Raw genomic sequence first — 23625 nt, 5'->3', positions numbered from 1 at the left:
CACGATCCCACGGGTTTCCCTAATTTTATATTATTTTTCATGTATTTATGAAAATACCATGAGATGAAGGAGTTTTCATGAGATTAGGGAAATAATAATAAAATAATGAGGAACCATGAGGTGTGGGGCCGGTCGGGATCAAGGCATGGACGGTTGGCCAACAATCACGGCCCCACAATATTTTTTCCAATTTTATATTATTTCCTTTGTGCGAAGGAAGCACCATGAAACTGAGGAGTTTCCTCAAACGAAGGATGTTTGTTCAAATGAAAGGATTTTCATAAGATCAAGGAAAAAAACAAAAAATATGATAAAATATAAAACTGGCGTGGGATTGGCCACGGCACGGCCGGCCGGTCCGTGAGTCCAATCCCCTGGCGCCTTGGTCAATATTTTAATTATTTATTATTTTTCTTCCTATTTTGCATAGGTTCATCGTTTCGTCGTATTTTGAAATACTCGTATGTGCGGTGATTGTTGGTGCATCATCGTTGAGTACACTTGCACCTTTTGAGCCGGGGCTTACTCGGAGGTAGCTCAGACGCCCGTGCGTTGAATATTTATTACTAGCTCATGGAATTCTACTGGGAAGAACCATAAATTGAAGTAACGAAATATTGCGAAAATATTTGAACATTTTCGGAAATTCAGTGGATGAATCTAAGAATTTAGGAATAATTAACTTATGGCTCCATACTAGCGGAGCAAGCTGTCTAGGAGCATTAATTATTTTGACATGAGCTTGCTGGAGCTTCATATCCTTTATATAGTCAGGGAAACTTGTTGTTTGTATCATGAAGATGTTATCGCTCTATACTAGCAGAGCAAGCTGTCCAGGAGCCGTCAATCTCGTGATTCTATATAGAAATAATTACTGAAGTGTTCAGTATTCATGAGATATGTTGTTGTCCAGCCGAGAGACTACATATCTGCATGTACTCTGAGAGATCCGTGTCACAATACTCACATCTGATTGCTGGATCATGAGTTCGTATAATTATGGGTTTAGAATCCACCATCTACAGGTATAAATTGAACTTGAATCAAATATTCGTTCTTCCCCTTGATGGCGTAAGGATCTTCTGAGTACCAATGAATAAGGTTTCCATGAACTGGTTGAAAACCCAGTGTACTTCCATCATGAAAACGAAACAAGCCCATGCTTATCTCCTTCGAAATCAATTCTTTCAAGAAAACTTTGCTTCAAGCAAACTAATTTCTTTCCTTGCTCTTTCTCAATCTGGAAATCTTAGTTATGCTCAGAAAATCTTCAATCAAATTGAAAACCCAGATATGTTTATTTGGAATACAATGATTAGAGGGTATTCTAGAAGCCCTTACCCACTTGAATCAATTTCTCTCTACAGTTTGATGATTCAATCTTGTGTCGTTCCTGATAATTTCACTTACACATTTACATTAACTGCTTGTGCTCAATTAAAAGAAGCCAAATTTGGTAAAAGATTGCACTGCGAAATAATAAAGAATGGGTTTCAGTTGGATGTTTATGTACTTAATTCTTTGATTCAAATGTATGCCAACTCTGGTTCTTTTGAAAGTGCTCGTATGTTGTTTGATGAAAATTCTGCTAGAGATGTTGTTACATGGAATGTTATAATTGGGGCTCATGTTAGTGGTAGATTTTATGAAGAAGCTTTTGATTTATTCAAGAAAATGAGAGAAACTAAAAGTATAGAACCTGATGAAGTTACGGTTCTTAATATGGTCTGCGCATGTGCGCACACAGGTAATTTAGAACAAGGCGGGATTCTGCATTCTTACTCACAAGAAAAGGGGTTTGAAAAGAATATTCATCTGTGTAATGCTATTATAGACATGTACTATAAATGTGGAGATTTGGGTTCTGCTCAGATACTCTTCGGAAGCATGATTGAACGTGATATTCTCACATGGACTTCGATGATTTCGGGTTTGGTTAGTGCAGGTTATTATAGAGAGTCTTTGGTTTTGTTTGGGCAAATGCAGTTAGAGAATATTAATCCTGATGGAATTATACTTGTTAGTGTTCTTTCAGCTTGTGCTCACATTGGTGCTTTAGATCAAGGTAAATATATACATCTTTTAATACTCAGACACAAAGTAAAACTAGATATTGTGTTGGAAACTGCTCTTGTTGATATGTATTGTAAGTGTGGTAGCATGGACTTAGCACTACAAGTTTTCCGTAAGATCAAAACCAAGAATGCATTTACATGGAACACAATTATTGGAGGGTTAGCCATGAATGGTCATGGTCTAGAGGCATTGACTTGTTTCGAGGAGATGAAGAGAGAGGAAGTGATTCCGGATGACGTGACGTTCATTGGATTGTTATCTGCTTGCGGGCACACAGGATTGATTGATAAGGGTCTCGAAATTTTTAGATTAATGAAAGAAGTTTATGATATTCAGCCGAGGATGGAACACTATGGATGTATGGTTAATTTGTTATGCAGAGCTAAATTGGTGGAAGATGCGTTGGACTTTATTAAGAAAATGCCTATAAAACCTAATGAGGTTGTGTGGGCAACTCTTCTTCTTGGGGTGAACAGGGTTGGAACTGGAGGGCATTTTGAGTTAGCGGAGAAGGTAGGAAAACGCGTAATTGATATGGAACCTGATTCTTGTGGGCGTTACGTTTCACTGTCTAATGTTTATGCAGGGGCTAATCAATGGGATGTTGCTTTGAAGATAAGAAAAGATATGAAAGCGAGAGGAATCGATAAAATACCAGGTTACAGTTGGATTGAAGTGAATGGTTTGATACATCAATTTGTTGCAGGTGATAAATCGCATCTTCGAACAAAAGAAATTTATATGATGATGGAAGAAATGCGACGGAGAATTAGGTTGGCGGGTGGATATCTATCGGGAACAGGTGATGTGTTGTTTGATATCGAGGAAGAAGAGAAAGAAAATTCTTTAAATTTTCATAGTGAGAAGTTGGCTATTGCTTTAGGTTTGATTAGTACTTCCCCAGGTTCTCCAATTCGTATAGTGAAGAATCTTCGTGTTTGCAACGATTGTCATTCTTTTATTAAAATTATATCCAAGGTTTTTGGTCGGCAGATAATTGCGAGGGATCGAAGCCGGTTTCATCATTTTAATCAAGGTTCTTGTTCGTGTATGGACTTCTGGTGAAATTCATAAAAGTCAAACTAAGAGAGTTGTTTTGTCAACCTATTACTTTGAATGTGACAAATAGTTTCTTGTTCACTTCTACTTTCCTTTCTGCGGTCTACTTTCTTGCATAAACAGACTCAAGAAGCTTAGTAATCAAGGTTATGGGGAACTTAACAGCTTCTCCTCTGCCTAAATTTCGTCTGTTCAACGGGTTCCTAGAGATCTTATACTTTAAACAATATTGGGTGTTGTTTCGTACATCTGATTCGACTTGTACGCGGTAGAGGTTAGTTTCTGATCTAAAAACATATAGCACTCTTTTATGATGATCTTTCCTGGCCTGATATTCATCCTTTTCTTTTGTTGTTGTATGAGCTGATTTTCAGTTAGAATGTTTTTCCATCTGTAGTAGAACATCTTCAGTAATACTTGCATTATATGTGCTCTTCCTGCAGTGCAGCCCTCTCTTATAAAGGGAATACAATCCCCCTGGAACTTCAGTCTGCTGTTGAGATTTTGAGAACAGCTACGAAAATGCGACCCAGTGACTAAATACAGTCTTTATCTCTCTTTCTTGAGTCTGTAAATGCAGCTGACAGAAAAGGAAGGGGTTCATAGATTTAGAAGGCAATGGTTTATCAGGGACTGCCATAAAATCAGCGGTTTATCACGATCCTAGGTCTCCTTTCCTTGCCAACTGGTATCCTTTATTGGGGATAATACAAGACTTGAAATGATTTGGACATCATATCTATAATGTATTATACCTGTGTGGCTGGCTACTAGAGAATATTCAAGGAAGAAAAGTAGCCAATTTTAACCCTATTAATCAGAAATTAGTTACTAATAAATTAGAACATCTCCAATGCTAGGGGTGAAGCAATTAGAGCATCTCCAATGCTAGGGTGAAGCCGTGAAGGTCTTAAAAAGACATGACACATGGATTTAACATTTTTCTAACCAAAAATTTATCTCCAATGCCAAAATAAAGGTAAAAGCATGACATGGATGCCATCTCATAAAAAATGGTAAAGGAGAAAGTCATATCTATACCTTCTCCATGCCCGAAGGTCTTTTGAATTCTTTGTTCCAAAAATTAATTTATCTCTAAGTTCTAGGTTAGTAATATGTCGGCATTGGAGATGAAGTTTCAGGTAAAAAGTATAACTTTCATTTTTTTCTAGCCCCATAGGAATGACCCACAACAAAAAGGTATTAATAGGACCTCCACCTAGGATTACCTTCACCCCTATCATTGGAGATGCTCTTAAAAAAGGGTTTGCATAGATAACCAATCTTAATATTCTAACACAAACATTTATAGAGGACAACCAAAAACAAAGGAAGAAACCTCAATAATTAAAGTTGATACTGAAACTTCTCGATACTGAAACATGATAATATTTTTCTCACATCAACCTATAACTCAAACTTCTCTGGCGATACTAGACCGTTTCTTCAGATTTTGTTGAATGCACTCAGATTTTGTTGAATGCAACGATATCACAACTCTGAATGTACTCGTTGGCAGGCTCACTGGTGAGATGATCCTCAATAAGGGAATCGATGGATACCAAGTCATCCACAATTGTCATCATAATTTGCAACTTCTTGATACCATATCCAACTGCGACAAGTTTGGCTGTGATAGAAATAAGAGAGAAACATAAGTACGTTAAGAGGAAGGTAAGATGTTTTGACAAATTCAGTTATTAGAGAGAAGGTACTTACACATTCCCCATGTGAGGCCTTCCATCTGGACACTCCTCACGGTTTCCTCAAGCTTTGCCATATCTGTCTCATCATCCCATGGCTTCACATCCAACAAAATTGAAGACTTTCCGGCTGAGAGAAAAAGTTAAAAAATGTTTAAAATGACAGCTATATATTGGTTCTTAGCAAAACTCACAAACCCATACACAGAACTAATCGCCTTAATTTTCAAAAGCACAATTTAAGGAGAGCATACTCACATTCTTTCTTTTTGCCAGAGGCTTTGACTGCTGCTGCACGTTCTTCAGCAGCCTTCTTTTCCTCCTCTGTCTCCTCTCCAAAAAGGTCAACATCAGAATCATCGTCATCATCTTCAGCTGGCTGCAACTCAAAAAAAAAAAAAAAATTGTGTTATAGACTACAAAATATCAATAGCATTCACAGATCCAAAACACTTTAGATTGTCTATGCCGTGATATCTATGCTAAGAGCTGTTAGAATTAACAAAATCTAAGGTTCACACGAATTGCCACAACTTATAGGCCGGCAAAGTAGGACAGAATTCAAATGAAGAAACGAAAAAACAAACCTTTGCATCGGTCACAGAGGGAGTAGCAACAGACTCTTCAGCGACAGGTGCAAATCCTTCAACTGAGACGCCACTGCCTTCAGCAGAAACTCCACTATATCCAATATTTTCAGGAATAACTTAGTACCCAGAAATGGAGATACTGAAGATTAATTAATTTATATAAACTTGGAAAGCAAATTACCTGATCCTTAAAAGAGCTTCAATGTGGTTGAACCACCTAGACACATTAATGAACTCTGATGATGGAGCTCCCTTAAGAGCTGCATGGACAGTGATATCATCCTTGGATGCCTGGTATCTATGACATCAAACATGCACGAGAATTTAGACTCTAACTCACAAATAAGAACAATACAGAAAGATATGAAAGACAAATAAACTTACCCAGTGATGTAACTTCTACTCTTTAGATGGTTATCAAGCTTCTCAAGACCAGCCTTGGAGCTCAAATTATAGAAAGTAACTGCCATTGCTATCACACTACAAGAATATGTGCACACAAAAAAATATAAGTCTGATGAAACCATAATTCAACCAAATAAAAACTTGGGAACAATAGAGTAATGAAAAACATGATTTTTTTTCAGGGTTCATTCCTCTCAGACAAATGCCTCAGTTAACATCAAGGTTAAGAATGGATATATCAGTCTCGTCATCTTTATTGACATCATTGAGAAACAAACCCTGAAACCCTATTTAGAAAACAATTCAATAATACAAGAAATCAATTGAACACTCATAATGTTCAAATCTTCTTGGTACAAAGCAAAAAAATCCTAATGTTCAACAAGAAAAACCTAGTATATGCAAACATCCAGATCCTATTAAATTTCTAGCTCATAATTTGTCACAGGTAATGCAACAAACAGCACAATTAAATAGATGACAAATTCAAATACATCATGATTCAGTGAAGCGTTTTTCCAGGGTATAAAATCAAACCATCAAAAGATCTGTTCAAAACTACGTCAATTGGTACTAGAATTAAACATAATATTCAGCTTTACACACCTATATCACAACAAATCACACATTAAAAAGAAAAACATCTTAAGGTAATTAGTGAACCCTACATTACTCCTAATAAGAAGATAAATTGCAATAAAATCCAAAACCAACATTATTCAATCCACGCATCAGATATCAGAATTGATTTAAAAAAAAGATGCTGAACACTCAATTGAAAACAACAATTCCGGATCTGCGATGCGAGAAAATAATTGAGAAGAAGAAAGACGTTACCTTGGAATAGAGAGAGAGAGAATGGGAGGCCTAGGGTTTACTGAAGAATACTGTGGGAAGCAAAGAGGAGTGTACGAGGCTGGGTATATGTCTCTATTATATAGGGGCGTGAAAACCCTAATCCTTTCCTTACTTTGTCTTATTTCCCGAATAAACTTGGAATCTTGTAGGCCCTGTTCGCTTCTAAGTAGGAAGCTTAGCCGGAGGGCCACCCCATCCGACGGGTAGTCGTGAAAGAGTTTTCTGGCGAAATAGGCTGGTTTATGGCCCACAGTTTTTCCGGCAATGCTTGTTGAAGCTTAGCGGGAGGGCCACCCCTTTCGACGGGTAGTCGTGAGCCCGCAGTTTTTCCGTCAATGCTTGTTGATGGTAATTTGGTCGTCGCTTTGATTTTGAACGCATATAAAACACAATTAGGGATATAGGAAAAGGACAAAAACGGGATCCAAATACCAAATCAGGGTCACCCTTATCTAAGTATTTTATGTAACTCCTAATCTACTCCTCACTAATCAGGATTAGTGATTAATAATAATTAGTAAAATCTTAAGATTTTTTATAAATGATTAGTGTGTGTTATTATTTGTGTTTGGGTGAGTGAGGTGAGAGTAGAAGGAGGGAAAAAATTTGAGAGGGAACTTTTTTTGGTGAAAATGGAGGATGATTGTGAAGAGAGAATTGCTGCTGAATCTTTAGCTCAACTACAACAAAGAGCATATCTTGAATCTTCATCCAATGACAACAACTCACAATTGCAAGTTTTTGTGGAACCAACACCTTTGGAACATGAATTTTATGAGCATGAAGTGTTTCTTGAAGAACCAACCCAAGAGAGTAAACTAGCTCAACATATAAGCACTCCCAATACTCAGGTAAAGCTGCGAATAGGTTGAAAAATTGATTTTTTTTCTTTGAATCCACCATTGTTGCTGCTGTAAAAGCTCGTTACCGGCATGGTCAAAGTATGAATACCATGACGGAACCACGAATACCGGCATAGTATTCATACTACGACCATGCCGGAACCTTGATATCCCCCATTTTGAAACTAAAAGCGGCATAGTATGCAACCAAAAAATTATGCCGGTACAAAAGTTACTTTTTACCTACCACGGAATATTATATCGGATATGCTACTGGCATGGTTGAATTCCAAGGTTACCATGTCGGTACTGCATGAAAAACATACAGGAAGCAGTGTCTTCCGAAGCTAAATACCGGCATGTAAACTTAATTAACTACCACGCCGGAACTGTGTATCGGCGTGGAATCATAGATAACGATAGTGCCGGAAGAGTGTACCGGCGTTGTTTAATTTTAACGTTACTATGCCGGTACCTACAAAAAAACATACATGAAGGAGTGTTTTCCAAAGTTAAATACCGGCATGGTATACTAAGTATGGTCCACGCCGGAACCTCTTACCGGCGTGGTAACTTAGATTACGAGCATGCCGGAACCCGTATTACCGGCATTGCCTTCAAATATATTTTTAATGTCGGAAGCTTCCCAAAATTGGTCTTCAGTTTCGGTACAGTTCGACCATGCCGGGACTGTGATCGAGCATGTCGGAACTGAGTATCGGCATAGTATTAAATTTTTCTTTTGGGGAACTAATTTATTTTCTTTTCGTTCGATCCTTTGCCGGCAAGTCTTGTTGAGCCAACTAAGCCTAATTACACTCCCATGGACAGCTCAAAGTGAAGAGCCGACAAAGGGAGATCCTACCGGTAGACCACAAACCAAAACGGCAAGGAGAAAACAAAGGAAGGAATTGAAAGAAATGAGTGAACGTGAAAGTGAACGCCATGCAAGTAAGAAACGAGATCTAACCGGATGTGAGATTTCGGAAGCAAGGTTCGGGAAGCGCCGGTTCCAAGGAAAAGGGGTAGGCCGAAGAAGGAACCGATATCAAGTCAACAACAAACGATGGATTCCGTATCCACATCAAAAGCCGATAAATCGGAGGTTCCAAAGAAAATGGGTAGATCGAAGAAGGTACCCACATCGATCGAACAAGAACAACAACAACAACATGAAAATTCCCAAGCCCCACCCATAATCGTTGTAGCAGAGGTTCCAAAGAAAAGGGGTAGGCCGACAAAGGTACCAACATCAAGCTACCAAGAACAACAAGGTGGGCATTCCGAAGTCACACCCATAGTCGATGTAGCGGAGGTTCCAAGGAAAAGGGGTAGGCCGCCAAAGGTACAAACATCAAGCTACCAAGAACAACAAGGTGATGAGGCGGGGGTGCCAAACAAAGAGGGAAGGCCGAATAAGGAACCTACATCAAGCCAAGTAAATCAAGGTGAAAATTATGAAGCCGCCCCAAAAATAAGTGATAGTAAAGGTAAGCGACCAATATCTAGTCAACAACCCCACAGTGGTGAGAACTCCGTAGGCACGACCAAAGTTGATGTAGTTTCGGTTCCAAGGCGAAGGGGTAGGCCAAGGAAGTACAGACTCCCAACACATACTGAAGGCACCGGAGATGTAGAGATTGCAGAGGATGGATTGGATATAATTAAGCTACAAAAGGGTAATATGAAGATGTATAAGGATCCCAAAACACGTAGGACCATTAGAAGTTATCATACCAAGATACAATCTTACATAGACCAACTTCCTGAGGTTATTCGCGAGTATATTGTATATACGGATGATGTCGATGGAGATGGAAATTGTGGTTATCATGCCGTGACCGAACAATTAGGAATCTTCGAGACGGCGGTTAGTAAAGGGATGACACTATGCCGATATGCTAGAATGAGGATGGCCGAACAACTTGTGAAAAAGAGGAGCTTTTATGAGCAATTGGTTGGTCAAAGCGAGGGGTTTGATAATATGTATGCTCAAGTGTTAGGGCCCGAGCATGAAATGGAGTTCCTTCCTTCTCAATATTGGATGAGAATGTCGCTTTGTGGGCATCTAGTGGCGGATACATTAAGATGTGTTGTTCATTATTTTACCCCCACCGTAGAAGTAACATTTACACCAAAATGGCAAAAATGCGAAGGATCCCTTAGGAAGAGAAGAGTTATTTTATGCGAAGGATCCCTTAAAAACAAGGATCTATATCCCAATATCTGGAAGGGATGGATGGCATTGCATGAGGAGAATCACCAATTTTGGGATGCCTTGACCTTATCAAAGAAACCTCTCCAAGAGGAGAAGATGCAACTTCATACGTGTGGAAACAATGATGAGTAATTTGGATATATGTGGATCAGTAATACGCAACATTTTGTTTTGTTTTGTTTTTGGACGTGTGAATTGTAAACATTAAATAATATTTTGATGCCAATGACGGCATGGTTATGTTTCATTGTTACAATGCCAGGACTAAGGTGCCGGCGTAGAACTTACCTTTTGAAACAGTGTCGGAAATTCTGAAAAACATCCAGAGATATTAGTAAATGTGCCGGTATTGAAAGTAGAATAAACACAGTGCCGGTACTCAGAAAAATCCTTTTGGATAAAATAACGGTTCGTTGTAGAAAGAACATTGTCACGCCTTTCAAAGTAAACTCCTCCGGCATTTATATATGGGTCAAACACAACATCTTGGACAACCACGGAGTCCAAAGCCAATCTCATTGCGCATAACTGTTTCCTATTATTGGGCTTCGGGGCAATGTTGAAGAAGTATTTATGAGCTATATCCTGGTACTCTAGATAATCACGGAATTTCTTCAATCCTTTATACCCAATAAACAAGTTTGGGAAGTGTTCATAAGCCCACACCTATGCCAGTGCAATGTATAAGAAAAAATACCAATGACAAAATAATTGTAAACTAACAAAATTAATGACAATGATGTCAAAATAACTATTTCACTATACCCGAATTAAAGTGAAAGAACCATTAAATTGACGGGAGTTCGCCTTAGAAGCTCTACGCATTTCTGCCAAAAAATGTGCCAGGAAAGCAGTGCCCCATGAATACTCATGGACCCTATCCAAGGGATCCAAGTATTGTACATAGTTCAAATGCACTCTGTTACCATTAGCGTTGGGGAATATAACGGAGCCCAGGGTGAACAGCAGATAAGCAGCGGCAGTTTGCCGAACTTGTTCGGGATTCATTTCCCTGCCCTCCGTATTCTCAAACGATCGAACGAGATTGACAAATGTGATAGTCTTTGTCCGGGTACGGTCTGTCTTATAGATATTTTCCATAGTCGTTTCCTTGTCCCACCCAAACAACTTTTTAGTCAGCTCATAGATATTGTCCCATCATAGCTCCTTACAGTCATCTCTTTCCTTAACGGCTTTCCCAAGAACCTCTAAACCTAGTATTCTTTGGACATCTTCAGGGATAATGGCCATCTCTCCAAAAGGAAAATGCATGGTATCAATTTCACCAAAAAACCTCTCCAAAAGCAGTTCGCCGTGACTGGATCAGTGACCACATAATTTTCTACCGCGGAATACAACCCAGATGATCTAACTATTGCTCGAACAGCGGGACACTCACCCTCCAAAGGCCATACATCACTTGATTGATGGCGGCAAACACGGAAGGCTTTTTTTTGGTCCTATAAAAATACACCAGACTGAATTAAATTCACTTGATCACATATAAATAATATAATAACAAGATGCAAACGTCTTACATAAGTTTGATAGATCCAACGAGCCCAAGAGTGCTTGTAGCCAAATAAGAGTTGCGGGCTTGTAGGTTGACCCCACTGTTTGCCATCTTCGCGGTCTGGAATCATGTCATATCTATTAGGAAGGTGGGTTGGGAGTTTGTTTTCCTTTTTGTTAGGGACTTCAACTTCGACATCAGGTTGTCCTAAGCCACCTGCTCGTGAGGATGAGCCACCTGCTCGGGCGGGTTCAGTCCATTTTTCCCACTCATCATCATCATCATCACTGCTGGTTGTGTCCCTTATAGGTTGATCCCGAATGACGACCTTAGCACGATCCGGATCAGAACGACTACGTCGGGAAGACTTATGTTTTACTTCTTCAACAGCTTTGCCCTTTCCTTTGTTCATTTTTCCTGCTTTAGACCTATGTTCCAATATGTAAACTGAGTTATATACTGGAAGACGACATAGTTATTAAACATACCATGAGTGCCGACACTAGTGTTGGCGTTCTAAATAATTAAAACTCAATGTCGGTTTTCTTGAATTTCATAAAGAGAATTCTTAACAATTCAAGGGAATGAAAACTGGCATGGTATGTATACATATTGACACTGCCGGCATCGGGCCGGTGTGAACATATAGATTTATACAATGCCGAAAATGGGGGAATTTTGAACAGATTTTGAAACATAAGAAACCGACATAGTATTCAATTAAGGAAGAAGCCGACAGGTTCATGCAATAAAATAGGGATACAACACATACAATCCGACATAATTTTCAAATTTAATTCTACCGCAAATCAAACATTTAACTGAATTAAATTGACTAAATTGCAATTTCAAAATTTTCTTTTACTGTGGTAGAAATACTAAACAAGCAAGTATGGGATAAACCCTAACAATACTTCAATTTAACATAGACATCACTTACCGCATCAAATTTGTTACTTCCGCCTCACCAACAGACTCTTCAGGCACTTGTTTCTCTTTTGATTTCGATTTACCACCATCATCAACGGATTCTTCAGGATTGGGAATTGGTTTTTCACGAGGTTTGTGACGACCCATTGTCTTTGCTATAGAAGATGAAACAAATAGGGAGATCGAATACAAATAGAGATTGAATACTTTCCTTTCTATAACCGTCGCTTAAATAGAATTAAGGAGTTTGTACCCGACGCATAAATGGTACTAAGGTATTTGTAACCGTCAATTTAGTGGAATGAAGGAGTTTGTAACCGTCACATAAGTGGAACTAAGGAGTTTGTAACTGCCACATAAATTCAGTTTGTAACAGTCATAATTCCGACATGGAAAAATGGTACAATTCTATGCCGGCACTCTGACAATAAGTTTAAATTGTGTTTACAATACCGGCACTAGTAACGGTACAATATTTGGTTCTTTTTCAATGTCGGCACTGGAAATAAACTTAAGGAAAAAAACAACATTAACTACATAATCTTAAGGAAATAAATAACACTTAAAAACACTAACCAAAACTGGCCCTCATACTAATCTTAAGAAAATAAACTTAAAAACATTAACCGTATAAACATCGTTGCACATGAAATGAAAGATCTTCAGCTAATTGCAACTAACATTATTTCTTGTAACGAGATTCAACAAACAAAGCGGCTTCGACTGCCTAAAAGGCTCTTTTATCCACTTAGTATATGCGTCCTGAGCTTGCCACCTATTTCCTCTGTATCTTGCGAGAAACTAGTTGTATTTGCGACATAATTTTATGAGGGCAATTGTCCGATTCGCTACAAACTCATCCCCATAATCCATTTTGTGTTTCTTGCACTTACCGTCCTCAAACCTCGACATATAAGGACCATCCGTAACAAGACCCCAAAAAAGGTTTAAAGGCGGTGATCTTCCAGCAAATCCGATACTATGAAGAAATTTTTAATCCATTCGGTTTCTTCCTCAACATCCGCTTCTATCTTCGCTTGTTTTACACGTTCGATTATCTCTTTAGTTTCTTTGTGATATTTTGCTTCTATTGATGCTTTTTCTTCTTCTCTTTTCCTTTTAAGTGTCTCTTCTTCCATTGCGGCAATTGACTTGGTGGTTTCTTCCTTCCTTCTAAGTTTTTCTAGTATAATGGCAATTGAGTTGGTGGTGGATGATGATTGATTTCCTATCAGAGTGGATAATTTGTTCTTCATAAGTTTTTCTTTTTTCATGGCAATGATGAAATCGGTAGTTGGTGATTGATTTTCCATCAGAGATATGTGTTGGAGCTCACCTTTTTTTTTTAGGTATCAAGTGCAATGGGTGTATCCATTCATTTAAATAGATGAGGACACAACGGCTCTTTGCCACTTTATCATTCCGGCATTGTCAGTAACTTAGATCCCACGCCGGAAATGCTCTTTACTGGTTTATGGTTTAAAAAATAGCCGCTATGCATTGAATGTTAAATTCCGGCATTGTACGGAGGAAGCGAGACCATGCCGGTAGTGGGCACCGGCACTCGTATGTATATACTTCCAGTGCCGGAACATGGTTTATTGTACACATAATTTTGACACTAAATTCCGGCATAGGATAATATATAGTATCCATGCCGGAATCCTGACGGTATTGAATTATGTTAACAAAGTAAGCCGGAACCATAATTTATTTCAAATGTAATCCTTGTCGCAGGAAGCACGAATGCACTTAGCACGTGCATCAAGCCTTTAAACCACTTGGTGACCCAAGTGGACGAGTTATAGTCTCGTGAGGGTTTACATAGAGATGTACCCACAAAACCTTACCAAACACTACCCTAAAAACCTAACCAAATACCACTAAACCTATCAATCTTCTAAAAAGAATTCGTCTCTGATTTACCCAGCTGGTGGTACTTCGTGACTTTGCTTACAATGTGGTTCACGTTGGCATCAAACATGAATGCTTCTCCCTTTTCCTGTAAGTAACGCGTTTTCACGGCTTCATGCTACAAAAACAACACAAAAAACTTAGTTTGTTACATAAAAATTGAAAAAGAGTGGATTGTGTCAGATTAATCATAAAGATACTTACAAGTTGTTGAGGGGACAATCTATTGCAGGTAGTGTGCTCTATCCGGTGTTTCATTTTTAGATACTCAACCACCACATTTATGATGATGTCGTGTCGTTGCTCGATTATTGAGCAGTTCTTCCTTTCGGGTTACTGTAATCGTGAATAAATTTGTTAAAAATCTTCAACCACATGGAATCTCGCGTGTTGTTATCTATAGTTGAAGGGAGAGTTTCGGCGTACCATGCTTGGGTGATTGCTAAATCTTCCTCGGAGTCGAACGATGCCATTTGTTGTATGTGGGATTAGGTACTATACTAAGCTATTTATAGATAATTATTCTAGGGTTTAGGGTTACTAAGTTAAGAGGCTCAAGGAGATATATAAGAACACACGAGTTTTGGGCTTTTGGGTCCAAGTATTAGCTCTCTTTATATAGAGAAAAACCTCAACGACTAGTTTTTTTTGAAATCACCCAAACTCCGGCATTGAAGTAAATGTGACATAGGATGCCGGCACCCAGTTCCGGTATAGTTTACCGTTAGATGTTCATGCCGGTACAAGCGAATTTCTTCACAGAGAAATATGCAACTATTACCGGCATGGTTGAACAACATGGTTCACCGCCGGTACGTTATACCGGCATTGAATATATAATTGCGACCATGTCGGTATTTGTGAATTTCAAAAAAAAAACGGCTAGTTTTTTGAAAAATAAGACAGTTGGTGATTCATTTCTATATAATACCCCCCCCCCCCCCCCCATTCCTTTGGAAAATCTACACAAAGCACCTACCAAATAACAAAAATCCATCTCTCAAGAAAGCAAGCACCAAAAAATAAATCAATCAAGCACGGTTAAAGCTTCACAAGCGATGGGAGATTCATCATCAAGCTCTATTTGCAAAGTAAGTAGATTGAACATTACGAACAATATATGTACAGTTAAAATCTTCACTACAATGAAGCATAACTAATATAATCTTATTTTACAGAATCATCATTGCATGTGTCAAATTTGCAAGTCACCTTCTTATCTAGCCATGGACTGTCCTTTTATTTATTCAAAGTGTAGAAGCTGTGATGGGACACGCCGGTTTTGGATTGCAAAAACTGATGATGCTGAAAATGAAAGAATGTTTCTAAGGTGTTTGAATCACCCAAAGTGCGATGAGTTTCAATGGTTTGACAAAGCTGTTGAACTAGCAGAATCAAGAGAAAACCACAAGAGCCAATGCAAGCCTATCGATGGGTGTGATGGGTGTTATATAAAGGGAAATGAATATGTTGAAAGAGAAGAAGAACCAATGAATATGGTCCTTGACACCCCCATTCCGGACGATGTCTTCGAAGAGATCCGGGAAAAGCTCAAAGGTTCCGCAATTGTTGAAAATGGATGGAAATAGATTATGAGATCATCTTTAACCAAATTTAATCAATTCCATGTTTTTTAGTATGTTTTAATTTAAAGTTTCAAATCAAATGTAATAGATTACTTAGGAATGAAATAAAAGAGCATTCGAAATGGATTTATAATCAAAACCGGTATTGTATTTTTATCCTAAGCAATGTTCCGGGCAAGACTCAATCAAGTTTACACTGCCGGTTTTCTACAACTATGAAAATTTGGAAAAATCATAATTCCGGCATTGATTTTTGAAAATACTACTATGCTGGTACCTTCCAATATCTATACAGGAACATGGAATTTTTTATCGTCCGGTTCCGGTATAGTTTTATAAAATAATTTCATTGCCGGTACCAAAAACCGGCATGAAATCATAATCATCTTTCATGCCGGAAACAATACCGGCGATGTAGAACCTAAACTTATCTATGCCGGCAATAGTCGTAAATAAATCTTGCAAAGATAACATTTCACTAGAAATCTAAACATGTTCAACATAAACCAAACAACTGGATTGTGCTTAAATGTTCTTAATCCAGGTATCATAAACCAAAAGCAAACCAAACAACTAAAGAGTTAACCATGAGGTACAAACGAAAACAAGTTCGGAATTGTTCAAGACGTAACAACCACCATCCAAATAAAGAAACACAACTAAAGAGTTAATCGCTTGATCTTTTGCTTCTTTTGGGTCGGTTTCTTCCTAGTTTCCCCAAACAAATCTTTTGCACTAGGGTCGGTTTCTTCAATTCTATCAAGCTTTTCCTCGACTTCCTTTATTTCTTCAAGGGATAGCACCTCTCCTTCCTGGTACTTGCAACCAAACATCTTTTTTAACTTTCAAAGCCGACGCCGCTAGTTTAATACATCAAACACATAATTAGTACATATATGCTAATATAAGATTATGTGTACATTAAACGACTAAGCAATTAACAATACTTACTAGCAATCCAACGGTCTTATTAAGTTGGGCCATCGTAGGTGGTGCCACTGCAGGAGTTGGAACGGGAGGGTTTCTCTGGGGTGGAACTTGGACGTCATCCGGGCGCACGACATAAGGATGTGACCATTCCATATAATCTCCCACTTACTAATATATACCAAACGACGTGGTTCCGCAATCTCCCACTTATTAATATCTACCAAACGACGTGGTTCCCTATCCCTCCAATGTGTTGGTTCCGGATTCGGATCATACTCTACATGCAACCGATTGGGAGTTGAAAAGCACTGAGAAATGTCAAGAACATAACATTGAAGAGAGGCCGTCTCAAAACGTGATAATTGCTTATATCCAAGTTGGCGCATCACACGTGTAGAATCATCCATAACGTATCCTTTTGGGTGGAACAACGGCCCATTGTAAAATGCAACGTTACCAAACCTCAAAAGTTGGTGGTTTCCTCTAGACTCCTTGTAAGGGTCGAACACAACATCTTTGGTACTCATCCCGTCCAGAGCCAATCTCATATGGATCAGTCGATCATTGTTACCGGGCTTGGGAATATTGTTGAACTCGTATCTCTTGGCTCTAGGCTCCTCGGGGTCGTCAATGTGTGTGATCTTCAAGAAGGGACAGTCCTTGAACAATGTTGGGAAGTGTTCATAAGCCCACACCTATACCAATGTGGAATGATACATATAAGAATCAGTAAGTTTTGTTTCTAAGTTCATGATAAGGGTACATGTGAACAATATACATAAGAACATAAGTTTAAAAACAAAATTACCTGCAGTAGAGTTAAATTCCCGACAAATTGGTTTGTTTTATCCTTAGAGGCCCTTCTCATCTCCGTCATCAAATGTGCCATTATCGCGGTACCCCAAGAATAGTTAAAGACATCTTCCAACGGATCCAAGTACTGAAGGTAGTTCGCACTAACCCTGTTGCCATTACTGTCAGGGAATACCTTAGTGCCCAAGATGTATAACAGGTACGTAGCGGTTGTATAACGAATTTGTTTAGGGTCCCATCCATCCTCCAAATTGCTTTATTTTTTCAAACTTCTTCTTAAGCAGCGTCAGCTTGAATGTCTTTGTCCTACTAGACTTGGATGCATAGAAGCTCTCCACAGAAGTTTTGTAGTCCCAACCAAACAGTTTGTTAGTCAGAGCGTGCAACTTCGACCATTCTAGGTCCAGACACTTAACTCCTTATGCAATTGATTTTCCGATAACATTCAAGCCTAGAATGTTCTGAGCATCTTCAGGGATGAAGGTCATCTCCCCAAAAGGGAAGTGCATGGTATCAGTTTCACCATGATACCTTTCGACGAAGCAATTGACAGTCACAGAATCGGGCTTCACATAATTTTGAACCAAAGAATATATACCAGAATCCTTTACTATTGTTTGGACCTCTTCACATTCCTCGGACAAATTCCAACCATCCGCGGCTTGGTTTCGGAAAACACACACAGCTTCTTATGATCCTACAATTAGGAGACAATGCAATTAAGAGATTTTACATAAATACACAACAATACATATGCACAAGATAAAAAATGCTTACATAGGTTTGATAGACAGTACGAGCCCACGAGTCCTTGTATCCAAATAGTTTTTTCAGTTCCGGAGCTTCACCCCAAATTCTACCACGTTCAAGGTCAGGTATCATGTCATCAATGTGAGGAAGGTGAGAACCTTTAACTTTTACTTTGACTATGCCCTTGCCCTTCTTGCCCTTGCCTTGTGTTAGTTGTTGACTTGGCCCACCAACTTTGCTTTGGATTGCTAATTGACTTGTATGAACCTCATCATCTTCCTCCTCACTTTACTCTTCATCATGTTCATCGTCCTCAACAGTTCCAGTAGATTCACGGATTATAAGTCGACTACGGTCACCACCACTCTCCCAAATTATCCCTCTTGTATCATCCCCCAAACGCTTGTTGCGACCTTCATTTTTCCCTCGAGGAGGCAGAGACTGAGGAATATCAAGACCGTCCTTCCTTCTTCTCTTAGTGACAACATTTTTAGTTTTTCTTTTGTTAGATTCCTTGGATTTTGACCTATATTATAAGCACACGAAATGAATATAAGACAACTCATTTTCATTTTTAGTACCGACATAGACTCACTTAAACAAACCACGCCGGTACATAGCTCCCGGCATAGAAACTTAGCAAATAACTTTTGCCGGTAGACTGTTCCGGCAGTGAACCTTAACTATCGACAATGCCGGTAGTCATATGTAATTCTCCTGGATACCAAAAGCTCACTACCGACACTCTCGAAATAAATCAATTCCATGTCGTAACTGGGTACCTACATACAATGCAACCTAAAACCTATGCCAGTACTGGTGACAAATCCATGGGTGTTCCTGTAAGTTTTAAGTCCACTACCGGCATACCCGAATTTTTATTAACGAATGTCGTAACCTAAAACCGGCATAGTATTCAACCCAATTTCTATGCCGGTACATAACATTCAGTTTCAGGTGACTCTGGGTTTGGAAACGGCATTGCATTCATGCTAACATCTAAGCCGTAACTTAATACCGGCATTGTATTCATTCTAGATTGAACGTCGTAACCCAATACCGGCATTGTATTCATACATATTTCAGTGCTGGTACTCTCTGTAACTCAACTGTTTGAGTTAGGGTTCGCGATTCTAACCTAAACCCATTGTTATAAATCGATTTAAGCACTCATAAAGTAGTTTAAAATCACTTACCTTCTCACACAAGCCATGTTTGCGAGAGGTTGATTGTCCGAGTTCGTTGCTTCTTCTTATTCTTGTTGTTGAGCAATCTTAGCAAGTCTTTGTTTAATTTATGTTCACCAATCGATTTTGAGTCCGATCGGGCATTTGGTTTCTTTCATGGAGGCATTGTTATGATTAGGGTAGGTTAATCGACGAAGAAATTTTTGAATCAACGATTAATCGTCGATGAAGAACGGATGAAGAAGAAGATGGAAGAAATTTTTTTTCAAAACCTAACCCTAAGAGTGTCGGTACAAATTTGTGGAGAATGGGGGATAAATGAATTTGGTTTTTAGATTTTAAGTTTTAGGGAAAAGGGTAGTATAGTCTTTTCATAATTTTTTTTAATTAACCAAAGAGTATTTTAGTATTTTCATACCAAAAAATCACCCCTTAACATACAATACTGGTTGGGGGAAGTAACGCATATCTCCCGATTGTTTTTTTATCCCCCAATCGCGCGTTCTTGATTTTATCGTAATACCCTGATATTTGTTCTTTTTTTCAAATCAAGGAAATTCATTAATTTGTTTTACAGAGGTTTACATTAATTTTTCCATGCTTCAAAAAAAAGAGATTTACATATATGAATATATCAACGTATAAATTGTCGTAAAAAGTACAAATAATGAATAGATCTCCTGATACAAAAGAACGAACAAATAACATTTATAGCACAAAATACACATATTTCCAAGGGGATATCGTTGTTTCTAACTTCATGTTGGACAATTTTAATTCTTAAATCTTTGATTTAGGTTCGTTGATCTTAAAATCGACTATTCATTGAAAAGAAGTAATACGCCCTGAACATCATAATCAACATCATCACCAATAGCCACGGATCCTGCATCGAAAGGTTTGGATCTATGTCACGCCAAAATGAAGCACTTTTATATTTATCCAAGTAAACAAATCGCCAGAACGGCTACTGAAATCAGCTAAAAAAACATATAATGAAAGATTATAATGGAAATAACAAGCCACCAGACTATTACGATAAAAAAATATTAAATAATAGTGGGTTTGTTTGTAGAATCTACTGTTTCCAGGAATTTATAATCCCCTGAGATTACAAATTCTGGGATTCATGTGAATTTCTTTTGTGTTTGGTAACTCAATTAAAATTTCTAGAATTTATAGAGTTTTCTTGTATTTAAGTCTTTGTACCGTTTTCAATTACCCTCAAATCTTAAAATTGCATCAAATGGGATTTAAAGTTAAAAAAAAGTGGGTCCATAAATCCCTTGATAAGTTTCCCAGCGAATCTTAGGGGGGGGGGAAGGGTCGGACTCCATATGGAGGATTTGCTGGAAAACTGAATCATGTAGGAAACGTGATTCCAAGGATTCGGGCAACCAAACATATAGAGGAAAACGTAATTCTACCAAATCCCCTGGACCCATAAATTCCGCCTTCAAATTTCTACATCCAAACCCACCATAAGGGAATTAAACCTTAAATTGATATAGATCAGCACTTAAGTTTTATTTAGATAATAAATCTCAGTACTATATTGTTGTCAAATCTATCATGAATACTATGAATCAAAATAGATTTGACAACACAAGATTTATTCAAAGTGAGCTAAGTTTACGATAAAAATTAAGGAGAGAAGCAAACAATTGATGGAGATTCAATAGGAAAAAACGATTAAGAGAAGGAAAAAAAATGAAAGTATTTGGTTGCGATAATAATATCAAAATATATGGTACACACAGTTCTGTTAATGTGCAATCTTTTATGTTATGGTTGCGGGACTGGGAAATAACACAAAATAAAAAACACTAGGTATTTGCGATCCTTTTGAAATTCGGTACAGGTGAAAAATCCAAAATGGGCGTTTGATTTTTTCGGCCCTCTTGGAACTCCTCTGATATGCGAAAGGCGAAAGGTATTGTCTGTTGTGGTTCATAATTATCTGATGTAGTTGCACGTTAAGTTCATTGTATGCCCACATCAATAAAAATAAATAAATAAGTTACTTATATTGGGATGTCTCAAACAATTTTATTTGCATAGCTAGGGAGCGAAACATTTTTTTGCATGGATGAGACTATTACGATAATGGGATATGTGGGTCAACTTGTTGATGCTACTGATAGAGGAACGTAATTTCTGAATGATGTCAGATTCTTGAGTATTATTGGTGTATCATTGTGTCAGCTGACTCCAAACAACGTTTAACGAAGGTTGTTGGGAACTTTGAGATTCTTCACGTGTCTTAGTGTTCTAAATCTATTGTGTAGGGATAAGAGCTCAAATCATTGGATGAATATTGCGGTGGTGTTACGGTGCGATCTAATGCCGATACTGTTTCATATTAATCTGAGGGTTTATACCATGTGTATAGATTGGAAGCAGTGGTGCATTATCTGGTTTTGACATCATGGGGAGTTACAAAAGGTTGTTGACGGATATTGTCCAAAAAGGGTACCCGAGATGGACTCCGTGAGGACGCAAATGATGGTTATCCGCTCTGCAATAATCGATTTATAGGCTTCAATAAGTTGTTTTGTTGCGTTTAGTCGATCAAGGATTTCGTCTAACTTGATGTTAGACATGCATTTTGCAAGAGACTCTTGTTGGGTAGGCGGTATTAGAGCATTTCTCGGTTGAGCTCACCAAGCCTTGGTATGTCAAGTTTGCTTGTCATATTTTAGTTCCAAAACTCGAAGCTGCTTGATTTGATCACTAGAGTGAACTTCGTTAGGTTAGACTAGGAACATAGAAATGTTGAGGCTCGCTCTTGTTACTCATGAAAAATTTGAAGACGTATCGGCATCAACAAACACATCATCCTTCAGTTCGACGTTAATAACAACATATCTGACTTGTTCTATTTCTATCTTTTTTTTTCCATTGATAAAAAACATACGAAATAAAGTTTGTTTACTTGTCTCTAGTATCAATGACTTGGTCATTATACTATGAATGATCAAAGTGTCAAGAAAAGATATACTAGATGTTTCATACAACTCGAATATATAAATCTACGAAGTATAATTTATCTATTGACTTCTTAGAATCGCCATAACATTAGTTTATTATGTTCAAGTATCGATTGGAAGGTGTTTAATTAGATAGTTTAGGAGACTAGACTCATGAAACTTGTTTCGTAGTTGAATAGGTGATTCAAAGGATCTACACTGGGACCGATCCCTTTAAAGGACTTTTTTACTAGGACTAATCTTAAGGATTTCTAGTATGATTGAACCCTAAAAGAAAGATATCTGCAAGGACCGATCCTAATGATTACTAGTATGACTGATCCTTATATAACCAAAATTGAATTTTCGAATTGTTTATTATCTTTGGGTTTCAATAGATATCGAAACGTCATTTGGTTAGAAAGGAAAACTCATAAAATATTGACATAGTGATTGAACACGTATTAAAATTTATGCTCACAAAACTCTTATTACTTAATGTTCAAGTATTTTCCTTAATACTCAAGGCATGATCCTGAAACCGAAATATTCAGATATCTTTTATATATTCAAATTTATGCGCTTACCATATCTCAGAGGTTTGCATATCTCTAGTTATTATATTATTGCATGCTAGCTAATATTAGTTGTCAACTAAAAGTGATTTCAGTATATTAGTTGGATTACAGTTGGAACTTGTCAAAACCGAAAATAACATTTATTGCATATCTTAAGGATATTCGGATTTGGTAATTCCTTGTTGTCCAAATAAGTCATGGTCATAACACTACGAATAACGGAGCTTGTATTCTTACAAACTCATCCTTCGACACACTGCTTGACCATTTGTGTGTGAATCCAACTCGTTGATAGAGGTGAGTAATCTAATTAAGTGAAATATCTTGTGTTGCCTTCATTAAAGTCTTCATTTGGATCAAAAAGCTTTTAGTAGTACCGTTGGTGTGATCCTAAATCGTATTTTTATTTTAGTTTTTGATTATTGATTTGATTAATTAACAGTACAATTGGATAAACTTATTTATTCCATGGTCATTCTCTTTTGATATAAGGCCACTCAAGTTTGTTTGAGGATTACTTATTTCAAATTTAGGGATTCGAGATCTGAAAATAAATTTTTTGATCAATCAGAGTTAAAGCAAAGTTAACGGACTCAGTTCTATGCGTGCTGATCATTAGTATGAATCAAGTTGTTAGTGAATGTACTTTGAACACTGTAGATTTTAAGACTTTTACTTTTTGATATTTTGATCTTTGTGGTTCT

General features: G+C 37.8%; 2 protein-coding genes and 1 non-coding gene across 3 annotated transcripts; 1 reads left to right on the top strand and 2 right to left on the bottom strand.

Moving 5' to 3' along the window:
• Positions 1–1016: 1016 nt before the first annotated feature.
• On the top strand, positions 1017–3897 carry LOC113297117 (pentatricopeptide repeat-containing protein At1g08070, chloroplastic-like). Its single transcript, XM_026545530.1, has 2 exons — positions 1017–3409; positions 3579–3897. The coding sequence occupies exon 1, from the start codon at positions 1093–1095 to the stop codon at positions 3139–3141; it is 2049 nt and encodes a 682-aa protein (XP_026401315.1). The 5' UTR covers positions 1017–1092; the 3' UTR covers positions 3142–3409; positions 3579–3897.
• Positions 3898–4385: 488 nt separating this feature from the next.
• Positions 4386–6827, bottom strand: LOC113297116 (elongation factor 1-delta-like). The gene is made up of 7 exons (XM_026545529.1): positions 6671–6827; positions 5813–5908; positions 5610–5726; positions 5426–5519; positions 5097–5217; positions 4855–4968; positions 4386–4765 (listed from the first exon to the last, which is right to left on the bottom strand). Exons 2-7 carry the CDS (start codon positions 5896–5898, stop codon positions 4602–4604), a joined length of 696 nt encoding a protein of 231 aa, XP_026401314.1. The 5' UTR covers positions 5899–5908; positions 6671–6827; the 3' UTR covers positions 4386–4601.
• Positions 6023–6104, bottom strand: LOC113300933. Its single transcript, XR_003336021.1, has one exon. It is a non-coding gene; the product is annotated as a small nucleolar RNA SNOR75 (small nucleolar RNA).
• Positions 6828–23625: the final 16798 nt, after the last annotated feature.

This window comes from Papaver somniferum, chromosome 7 (assembly GCF_003573695.1).
Source record: "Papaver somniferum cultivar HN1 chromosome 7, ASM357369v1, whole genome shotgun sequence".
NCBI classification, from domain to species: Eukaryota; Viridiplantae; Streptophyta; class Magnoliopsida; order Ranunculales; family Papaveraceae; genus Papaver; species Papaver somniferum.
Note: the sequence above shows the minus strand (reverse complement) of the source record. Positions and strands in the feature narration are given on the sequence as shown.

What these genes read in the sequence shown, in the direction of transcription:
- LOC113297117 (XM_026545530.1), top strand. Translation starts at nt 1,093, where the DNA reads ATGAATAAGGTTTCCATGAACTGGTTGAAAACCCAGTGTACTTCCATC.
- LOC113297116 (XM_026545529.1), bottom strand. Translation starts at nt 5,898, where the DNA reads ATGGCAGTTACTTTCTATAATTTGAGCTCCAAGGCTGGTCTTGAGAAG. An exon ending in GAAGCTCTTTTAAGGATCAG is followed by an intron (nt 5,520 to 5,609) that starts GTAATTTGCTTT and finishes TATTGGATATAG; the next exon opens with TGGAGTTTCTGCTGAAGGCA. An exon ending in CTCTGGCAAAAAGAAAGAAT is followed by an intron (nt 4,969 to 5,096) that starts GTGAGTATGCTC and finishes TTTTTCTCTCAG; the next exon opens with CCGGAAAGTCTTCAATTTTG.